The 11148-nt window shown below is 27.0% G+C and overlaps 1 protein-coding gene across 1 annotated transcript; it reads left to right on the top strand.

Moving 5' to 3' along the window:
* The first annotated feature begins 3495 nt into the window (after positions 1-3495).
* LOC136086884 (uncharacterized) lies at positions 3496-4059 on the top strand. Its single transcript, XM_065809380.1, has one exon. The coding sequence runs from the start codon at positions 3496-3498 to the stop codon at positions 4057-4059; it is 564 nt and encodes a 187-aa protein (XP_065665452.1).
* Positions 4060-11148: the final 7089 nt, after the last annotated feature.

Consider the following 11148-nt stretch of genomic DNA (forward strand, 5'->3'; position numbering starts at 1 on the left):
ATATATATATATATATATATTTATATATATATATATATATATATATTTATATATATATATGTATATATATATATATATATATATATATATATATACATATATATATATATATATATATATATATATATATATATATATATATATATATATATATATATATATATATATATATATATATATAAATATAGCAATAATAAATTAGTAAGAATCATCAGGAAGCCTGATAAACCTGTTGAAGGGGAAACAGACTGTAGAAAATATTTACATAAGTGTTTTTACTAATTTATATATACTGATAATAAGGCAGCTTCTAGTAATTTCTCCTAATTTATAGACTACTTTAGAAGAAATTTAATCTCCAGCTCTGGTAAGTCAGAAATAAAAAGGATCTTAAACGTTGAACCTTTTTTATAAATGCTTAAATTTAAGTTGTGTAAGTTCCTATATTCAAATTGAAAGAAAATGCAAAGAAGTTACTGCTGCATCGACTGATGGTTTAGATTATAGTAAAAATATTATAGTAAAAAAATATTTATTTTACTATAATATTTTTTTAATAAAACCTATAAATTTTAGATTATAGTAAAAAAATGTTTTCAACTTTTTTTTTCAAAAAGCCGTATGGATTTAGGGGGCATAAGAAATTCTTCGTTTGATGGCCACCCCTATGAACAAGTTTTAGAAATTTATTGGCACAAACGTTCAAGAAAAGTAATGTTGTAATTTTGTATAACAAATGTGTATTTTATTGTAATTTTCAACTATCGAGTCACTTTGGTATTCTTTCTTTTTAATCGTAATTTAAACACATTAAATCATATTCACCACTTTCTTTACACTATTCCAAAAATGCTAAGAGCTGATTAGATGGTAATTTACAAATAAAAATCTTACAAAATTCAAAATCAAAATGCAAGTTAATATCTTTTTTTATTCATATATATCGTACCTGAAAGGCCTTTATTTCAAATGGTTGCAAAAAACTAAAATTAACATAGCTGTAAATATTAGACATTTGATATTTACAACTAAAGAATCCCCAAGCTTTTAGAAAAATGTTAGGAGACTTAACGATTACTTTAGGGAGAAAAGTTTAATCATAAGTTAATTGGGGAGAAAAGTTTAACGATTACCTTGCGGAGAAAACTTAAGACATTTAATCTACAGGAACTGGAAGTTCAGAGTTCCTAGGTAAAATACGGTAATGGACTTTAAGCTGAAAATTATAAATTCGAAAACTTTTTATTTCTTTGTAACTTTTTCTCAATGATGAACAACTCAAAATCTTGATAAGCATTTTAAATTTGAGCTTGTAATGTGGATAAAGACCTTTCAGATGGTAAATGATAACCCGTTGTGTTTAGGTTGACTGTGTAAACAGCGTCAGCTTAACAAATTTAAATACAACTTTGCATTTACATATTTTGTATTATTTAAGTAAAGGAGTAGTAAAAAGTTCCTTATATCATATATTTATATTATACACTTTACAACCTTTATCGAAAATATAGTTAAAAAATTTATGGTATATAATAACGTAATTGTTTACTAAATATTTTGTTAAAATGTTATACAATACTTATATTTCTGTCTTATTTTAACATTTTTTTTAATTTTAACTCGAATGTATAGTCGCAAATGGTTAAGAAATGTGGGGTATAACTTTTTTAAACTTTCTTACTGCAAGAAACAAATTTATCACCGGTTTTTTAAAAAAAATTGTCTTAAATTAACAAGACTAAAATCAGGAAACCGGGAAGCGGCGGAAAAGCCTGATTTACTGATAAAAATAATAAAATAATCTAATCGATTTATTAATAGGTTCCACTCAAACACAACATGATTTATCTACAATGCTTTAATTCAGAAAATCTAATAAAGTAAATAAATTATTATTTATAATTTAACTTGAAGTAATACTAGCTGTCCAGACCCGTAATACCATAAGTTATGGCTGGTCTGTTTCACACCTACCATTTAAACAGGATGTCTGCCTACTTTATGTTCTATTTTCATGATCATCGAGTTCTTTTCCCTGATTATAGTTACGCAAACTTTGCTCTAAAATAAAATAGATTTCAACTCTCTTAAGAAACACTTTTCAGTTGCAAATATGAAGATATCAATAAAATCTGCCTTAAAATCTATGGAGTGGAGGTTATAATGTAATGACTCTTTTTATTTTACATTATTTGAATAAGAAGTTCTTACCTTAATTGAGTTGAATTCGTTTACTTTTCGTAAACTGTTGGCTAATGATTAATATAGTAAAATTCAAATCATGAAAACTTACTATATCAAAACCATATTTCAACAGTAGAAAAACTAAAAGAAAACAAAATAAAAATTAGAAATAAACTTCGACATCTTTTTGTTTAAACTATATAAAATATCTTTACCACTTTACAATAAGAAGGGTAAAACTAGTATACAAATGAATATAATAAAAATAGATTACATTTGCAAGTCAAAAAAGTAATTGAAAACCAATGTAAAATAAAGAGAGAAACATGGGATTAAAAGAAATAATTGAGAGTTTTTTTTACAATGGAAAAAAAACTTTTGAATTTTTTTCGAGTAGAGAAGTTGGAGCTGTATTTCAATATTGAAATTTTTTTTCTTGCTTTACTCATATTTGGTGAGAATAAAATTTTTAAATTAAAAGACGAGTAATTAAAAAAATTTTTAATTACTCGTCTTTTAATTTAAAAATTTTGTTCTCACCAAATATGAGTGAAGAATAAATACTATTACCATTTTGCCAGCAAGCAAAATAACGAAATTCAGTTAAGTATTTATTAAATAGTTTATAGTGTATTGAAGAGAGTTCTGGAGAACGCTTTTGTAAGACTGTAGCAGGAACGTGGTCTAACGGGTGATGCGGAAGTTATCGGACAAATCCTAATTTCATTATTTGAGCATAGTAATTAGTTTTTGGGGTTTATCTTTGATTTTATCACAAAAACTAATTATTATTTTAGCATAATAATCAGTTTTTGTGGTAAAATGAGGTTAAATACAGCTGAACAAGAATCTTTTCGAAAGCGACAAAAAATGTTTTTTGTAAATAAACCTAATATAAAAAAAAAAAGAATCGTAAATCATTTTGAAAAGGAAGAATTTGCTCGAAGTACAATATATGATAACCTAAAAAAACTTGAAACTTTTCAATCGTTTTCTGATAGAAAGCACCCTGGTCGTCCGACATCCTGGACTAGAGAAAAGAAAGCCAAATTAATGAGACTTGTCAACAATCAAAAAGGGGTCAGTCAGAGAAAAATAGGTATTAAATTCGGTGTAAATCAATCGACAATTGGTCGTCAGTTAAAAAAAATGAATATTAAATATAGAAAACATGAAAAGACTCCAAAATAAATTATAGAACAACAAATAAAGGCAAAGAAAAGAAGCAGGAAACTAGTTAACCAACTCTATGACACAAAATCGCATCTGGTCATCGATGACGAAAAATACTTTTGTTTTGCAGGGGACAACATGTCTGGAAATTCTGGATACTACACAAACAACAAAAACACATGCCCAGAAAGTGTTCGTTTTATAGGAAAAGAGAAATTTTCAAAACAATTATTAATGTGGATAGCCATATCTGACCGTGGTATGTCCGAGCCATTGTTTCGCACTTCCAAGGCTGTAGCGATCAATTCATCAATCTATATTAATGAATGTTTAGAAAAACGACTTATTCCATTTATTCACAAGTATCATGGAGACTTTAACTGTTTATTTTGGCCAGATTTAGCAAATTCTCATTATTCTAAAGATTCTCTAAATTGGATGGACCAATATGTCTATTACATTGATAAAGAATCCAATCCCCCAAATGTGCCTCAAGCACGACCAATTGAAAATTTTTGGGGACATTTGGCACAGAAGGTTTACGAGGGAGATTGGCAAGCTTCAACAGAGCAAGTTTTAATTGATCGCATTAAACTAAAACTACAAGAAATTGATTTAAACTTTTTACAGTCGCATATGAAAGGCGTCAGAGCAAAATTGAGATCAATTGCAGATGGTGGTGTTTTTTCATATAAAAAATAATATATTTTTATTAAAAGATAAATGCTTTATTTAAAAAAAATGTATAGTAGTTTGTTTTTTTATTTATAAATAAGTTATTGACGTTTTTATTTTGTCCAATAACTTCCGCATCACCCGTTATACCACAAGCAATAGAAAGGTATAAGAGAGAAAGAATTTTAGCAGCAGAAGCCACTTTACAGTGACTTTATCTAACAATGGATAAACCTGTTTTTCCTGGATGACACAAACAGAAGTAAGTATGGATGAGGTAAACAGAAGAGAAAATCAATAAATCAACTCAACCTGATTAATGCAGTAGCCAAAGAATCAAAAGAACGAAAAATGCGAGAAAAGAATGTAATTATTTTTGGTTTAGTAGCATCTACGAATAAAAATAAAGATAATTCATTTGACGAGGATAAAAAAAATGTGATAACTATTTTTAACAAAATTGATACAAATGTTAATACAGAACACATTATCAAGTTAAAAACAAGGAATGAAAATCAACCACCTTTTATCGTTGTCTTAAAAGATAAACATGAAAGAAATAAAGTTTTAAAGTCTTCAAAATTATTAAAAGACGATGACTCGTTCTCGAAAGTATTCATAAATCCTGATCTTACAGAAGCAGAAAGACATAAAGCAAAACTCTTAAGAGAAGAATGTCACCGATTGAACACTGAAAGAAAACAAAGAAATGAAAATAATTATTATTTCAGTATCAGATATGATCGAGTAGTGAAAATCACTGTATAGCAATTACCAAAAAACAATAAGAATAACAAAATCGAATATCATAAATCAACGGACAGGAACAAAAAAATCATCAATGAAGTATTTAAAAAAATAAATTACGAGTCAAAATCAATTGAGTCAATAAACATATTATCTGAAAATACAAAAAAACTAACAATTAATAATAACGACGTAATAGAAAATTTTTTATCATGTTGGTATACAAATGCTACATCATTAAATTGTAAATACAATGAATTTATTGCTGAAATGTTAAATGATGACGACTTAGAGCAAGTTTGGACTTCACTGCATATTGGCAATGAAAAGATACTTTGCGGATGCATTTATAGACCAGGCACAATTGACTATGAATCTAATCTAAAAATAATAAATTCAATTAAACGAAGTTACAATCTATTGATAAAAAGTAAGTATTCCAGCCTACTGATATGTGGAGATTTTAACTACTTTTCAATTAAATGGAATAAAGAAAACATCGGCGAACTTATTAATAATTCAGATATTTCTGCTAAAGAGTTCTTAAAATGTTTAAATGATTGTTTTATAACACAAAACGTAATTAAACCAACTTTTCAAATTAATGAATTTAAATCCACTAATGTTCTTGACCTAATATTAACAGAGTCAAACAAAAGAATAGTTGATTTGAATCATTTTGATAATTTGGGTGCACTTAGTCACGGTCATCAGATCCTAAAGTTTTTGTATTGCTTTAGAAATAATTTTAAAAAAATGGAAACAGTAAAAAAAAATATAACTCTGTACAAATACGGCAATTATAATGGCTTTTCTGATATGCTAAATAGCTACGACTGGCATCTTGAATTCAAAAATTTAGATGCTAATGTTTCATACAACAAATTTGTCGATATTTACAATAAAGGTCTTATATATTTCATTCCAACAATTACAAAGGGAGTCGTTAAAACAAAAGCGCTTTGGATGAACTCTTACTTAAAAAAGTTAATTAGAAAGAAAAAAAACCTCTGGAGAAAATGTTTACATAATCGTTTTTTAAACAAAGGAAATGTATTAGAATACAAATCAATTAGAAATAAAGTAAAAAAAGAAATTAAGAACCAAATTAAATTATATGAAACAACCATCGCCTTAAACGTTAAAAATAACCCAAAAGCAATTTATGCATATATAAACAAAAAATCAAAAGTTAAAGAAATGCATTTAATGCATAAATGTAAACGGCAAACTTGAAACAAATTATTTATCAATAGCGCATTCTTTAAATAACTATTTTAGCTCTGTTTTCACCAATGAAACTAGTGAAAATATGCCATTCTTTAAAAATAGGACAAACATTATTTGTGATGACCCTACATTTTCACCGGACACAGTTTATATGAATCCATTTCCTTTAAAGTGTTGCGCAGATGCGTTCTCACTTCCTTTATCACTTATTTTTAATAAATCGTATGACACTGGAATAATTCCATCGATGTGGTTAAATGCTAATATAACACCATTATTTAAAAGTGGAGATAAATCGGAACCATCAAGTTATCGACCAGAATCACTTACTTCAGTTATAAGTAAAGTAATGGAACGTATCTTAAAAGCTACATTTATGTCGCAATATTTAAGCTACATTTATGTCAAAAAAGCAATCTCTTGACTAAGGAACAACATGGATTTTCTAAAAAAAAACTGTTGTACAAACCTTATAGAATTTATGGATCTAATAACTCAATCAATGGAAGATAATTTACCAGTAGATATCATTTTCCTAGATATGAAAAAAGCTTTCGATTCCGTGCCTCACAACAGATTGTGTCTTACACTAAAAAGTTATGGATTTAACAAAAAAGCAGTTAGATGGTGCAAAAATTTTGTAAGTAACAGAGTGCAACGTGTTGTCTGCAACGGCGGATTTTCAAATTGGTCTCCAGTTACAAGTGCAGTACCGCAAGGGTCTGTCTTGGGTCCGTTTATGTTTATTGTTTATATAAACGACTTACCGAATGAGTTATCAACGAACTGTAAAATGTATGCTGATGATATTAAACTAATTAACATAATTAGATCATCTTCTGACATAGAAAAGACTCAAACAGATCTAAACAAATTAATAACATGGTCACAATTATGGCTATTAAAATTTAATGTCAGCAAATGTAAACGCATGCATATAGGTAGCAAAATTACTAGGCATATATACACAATGTATGATTCAGTGCTAAATAGAGTTGAACTACCAGAAACAAAAATTGAAAAAGATTTAGGAATTATGATTTCAAACGACTTAAAATGGTCTAGTCAAGTTAGTTATGCGTATGTTAAAGCTAATAAAATGTTAGGAATAATAAAACATTCGTTTAAAAACTTAGACATAAACGCATCTAAATTATTGTACACCTCTCTTGTAAGACCGCATCTAGACTACGCAAATTCAGTGTGGTGTCCTTACTTAGAACAAGATAAAAAAAAAATTGAATCGATACAACGTAAAGCAACACGAATAAAATGTCTTCAAGGGAAAAACTATGAAAGTAGACTAACCTACTTTAAATTAACGACTCTTGAAAAAAGACGCGAACGTAATGACTTAATCCAACTTTTCAAAATAGTAAAAAAAATAGATAACTTAACATTGGAATACCCACCAGATTTAATAACTTCAAATACGAGAGGTCACAATTTGAGGTTTCATAGACAATTAATTAAAAATCCAAAGAGGTATTATTTCTTAACAAACCGTGTTATTAACAGCTGGAATAATTTAGATCAAAACATTGTAGATTCTAAAACACTTAAACAATTTAAATCAAAGTTGGACTTATTTTTAACATAAATTGGCTGTTAAAGCCTAGATTACCTAGGCTCCGTACATTGTCATTGTACATGTACACAGTTATTATTAAATAATAAAAAAAAAAAATAAACAAAGTTTATCGTCATTAGATTAAGAGACAAAATAGAGGAAAATTTCTTCGCAAACAGTTCTGCATTATTTCCGAAAGACCAAATTTATTATTTCCCGGAAGAAATACTGAGATTAGATACAAGTATCAGAAGCTATTTTTGTTAATATTGTTAAAACTGTTAAGGAAATCCTGTAAGTCAAAAAAAAAAAGAAGATAAAATATGAGATTTAATAAAAAGCTTAGCGTTAGACACCACATTTTTACACCTATTTTAATTTTTTGCAATAATAAAAAGACATTTGTTTTTAAGGAAGTTGTTCTTGTTAAAAAATTAAAAAAAAAGATTACAACTAGAATGAGCAGAAGCACAAGAAAGTGAAAACCATGGAGTAGGATGATGGTGATGAAAGTAAAAACCATGGGGTAGAATGAAACTTGACTCACAAAATAGAATAAAAGCTTCTATACCTGCCTGTATTCAGGAGCTTAAATAGGAGACACAATTATCAGTGGAAACTCAAAAGAAATCAACCCAAAGACCATTACAAAGAAAATCATTCAACTTTATGATAGGATGAATCAAGTGAAAAAATATACATTTACCGATGTTGTGCTTTTATTGAAGAAATGCAGTTTTATAATATCTATGTGTATAAAAAAATTTGGTAAAAAAATAAATATATTTAAGGATAAATTTTTATTTTATTTTATGAGTTATTGCAAAAATAAGAGCTCCACAGTATGACAAATCAATGTCACGCTGCGATGCGCATATTTTAAGCTATATCTGTAAAAATATAATTAAAAATTATGAAAAGTTTAGCTTTTCTAATACAGTTAGGTCATTGCAATATTATAATGAAGTTATTTTTTTATTTTTAAAATGTAAATTCTACAAACTTTTGTTTTCTCAATTAAAACGTAGTAGCATGGAATTGCTGATAAGTAAATTTCAATAAAAAACGCAGCATACAACTATTTTTTTAAATATATTTTGATATAATAATGTTTTAACAATATTTCCCTGACCTATAGTAATCAGCGTTATCAAGGAATGAAAAAAATGTTACAAAATAACATAAAACAAACCGTTTAAAAAAGAAGATTCTAAAAGGCATAAAATATAAAAACCAATAAAATAATATAGTGGCATCAGTGAAATTTTTGTTTAAAAAATTGGTCTGAAAGTTTTTATTTTAACATTATCCCTGTCATTTTGATTGAGAACAACTTGCCCAATACCTATCTCATATTGAACTCTTGCTTAATCTCCAGGGATGCACAGTGATTTAGAAACACTTAACATTTGGCCAAAATACAAATAATGTTATTAGGTAACTATTTTCTACAGTTTCTTATGATTCTAACGGTATAAAAAATATAAGTACTGAAATAATAGATTTAAATGTTAATTTATGTTTGAAAGTGATCAAAACAACTTTTTTTTATCATTAGGATTTTTTCATTATTAAAACTTAATTTTCTTCCTAAATACAAAACCTTTCATTCAAAGATATTTGATAATTTTATCTTAATTTAATAAAATATTGGAAATATGTATTTATACATCTTGTAAGAAATGCATTAAAAAAATGCAATTTTAACAAGTTTAAACCGATTTTTATAGAGATAGGACATTTTACCTTGGACTTCCTTCACAAAGCTAATTCTTTTCTTAAAAAGAGTTTGTATCATTCTATAAGAAACTAAAAAAGTTAGCTGCCCTAACTTGCCCCATACTGAAATAAAATGGTTTTAAAAAGCTCATATTTTATAAAAAAATTAGCGACAAAAGCTAATATGACATAAATTACCTTTAATTTTTATGTTTTGAGAGTTTTTCCTGAACAAAAGACCCAGCATTTTCCGATATTTGAGATAGCTAACTTCCTGACATGGTGCAAACTTAAAAATATTTATTTGTTTATACTTATATCAAATAACGATGCTTTGTAAAACATTGCGATGATTAGAGCCTGGGAACAAAAAGCCCTAATGTTTTAGCCACAACTGCCCCAAACGTGAGAGCAACAAGTTGACAAAATATTTTTATTACTATTCTTAACTAACGATATATTTATCGATAAACTTTTAATTTCATACAACAATCTTTTAACATACAAAAGTTTTGACAATATAAAACTTGAAATTTTTTATTTTTAAATTTTATTTATTTAATTTTAAATTTAAGATTCAAATTTTATATGGTCATAAATTTTGAACGCTGAAAGATTATACTATGAAATTAAAAGTTTATCGAAGAATATAACTTTGGTTGAGATTAGTAAAAAAATATTATGTCAACTTGTTGCTCTCACATTTGAGGTAGTTGTGGCCAAAATTTTATGGCTTTTTTGTTCCCAGACTCCAATCATCTCAATACTTTGCAAAGCGTTCTTATTTGACATAAGAAGGGGAGAGTGGGGAGAAGTGGGACGCGAGAGAAATGGGACAACGTGAAATTTCTAATTAGGAGTGGTGCCTAAATACTGTTGTTTAATGTAAACAATTAAATTTCTTCCCCTTTATTTAAAAGAAATTTCTTTGTTTCCCTGCTTGTGTTAGAAGATCTAATTTTGAAATGTACCTTAAAAATAATCTTATAAAAGTGTATATTAGGGTAAAATGGGACAGAAAAAAATATATGCCCTGTTCTCTTAAAATCTCTTGAATATTTTTATGTCGATTAGGTGATTTTATGATTTTACCAGTTTCTATTTAATAATTTGTGTTAAAATGTTGTTTTAAATTTATTTGTCCCACTTCTATTCACACTTGTCCCACTTTTACTCACACTTGTCCCACTTTACCCCAATGGCACAGTTTCTCTAAAAGAAAAAATTTATATACTTAGTTATAATTGGCTGGAAACCTAAGGGGATTGAATCGGTGCTTAAAAAGAAGGTTTATTCATAAAAACTTGTTTGGTTCAGTTTATACATCAAATAAAAAAAATATTGCAATTACCCTAAAAAAAATTTACGTGTCCCACTTCTCTCTTATATACATATAAATGCTTGGAGTTTGTTTTATGTCAGGAAGCTAGTTATCTCAAGTAACAAAAAAAGCTGGATCCTATATATATATATATATATATATATATATATATATATATATATATATATATATATATATATATATATATATATATATATATATATATATATATATATATATATATAAGCATGCAAAAGTTAATATAACTTTTCTTTCACTTAGGTATAATGTATAAAATAAAGGTAAAGTTTACTAAACATCAACTTTATTTAGTTATTGAGGACAGAATTTTGGATTGATAGAGATAATTTACTTCAAAATTTACTTTTTGACTACTTTTATAAAGATTCATAATAATCTTTCCTTAACTACCTTTTTTACATCATAGAGCAAATTTTCAGCGATTTTAAATGAACATTTTCAAAAAAATTAATTTTAGCCTAATTTTAAGTTATTTCCGATCACTGAG

This window comes from Hydra vulgaris, chromosome 11 (genome assembly GCF_038396675.1).
Source record: "Hydra vulgaris chromosome 11, alternate assembly HydraT2T_AEP".
In the NCBI taxonomy this organism is placed as follows: domain Eukaryota; kingdom Metazoa; phylum Cnidaria; class Hydrozoa; order Anthoathecata; family Hydridae; genus Hydra; species Hydra vulgaris.

Excerpts from the sequence above, each read along its gene's own strand:
- LOC136086884 (XM_065809380.1), top strand. The coding sequence starts at position 3,496 with ATGTCTGGAAATTCTGGATACTACACAAACAACAAAAACACATGCCCA.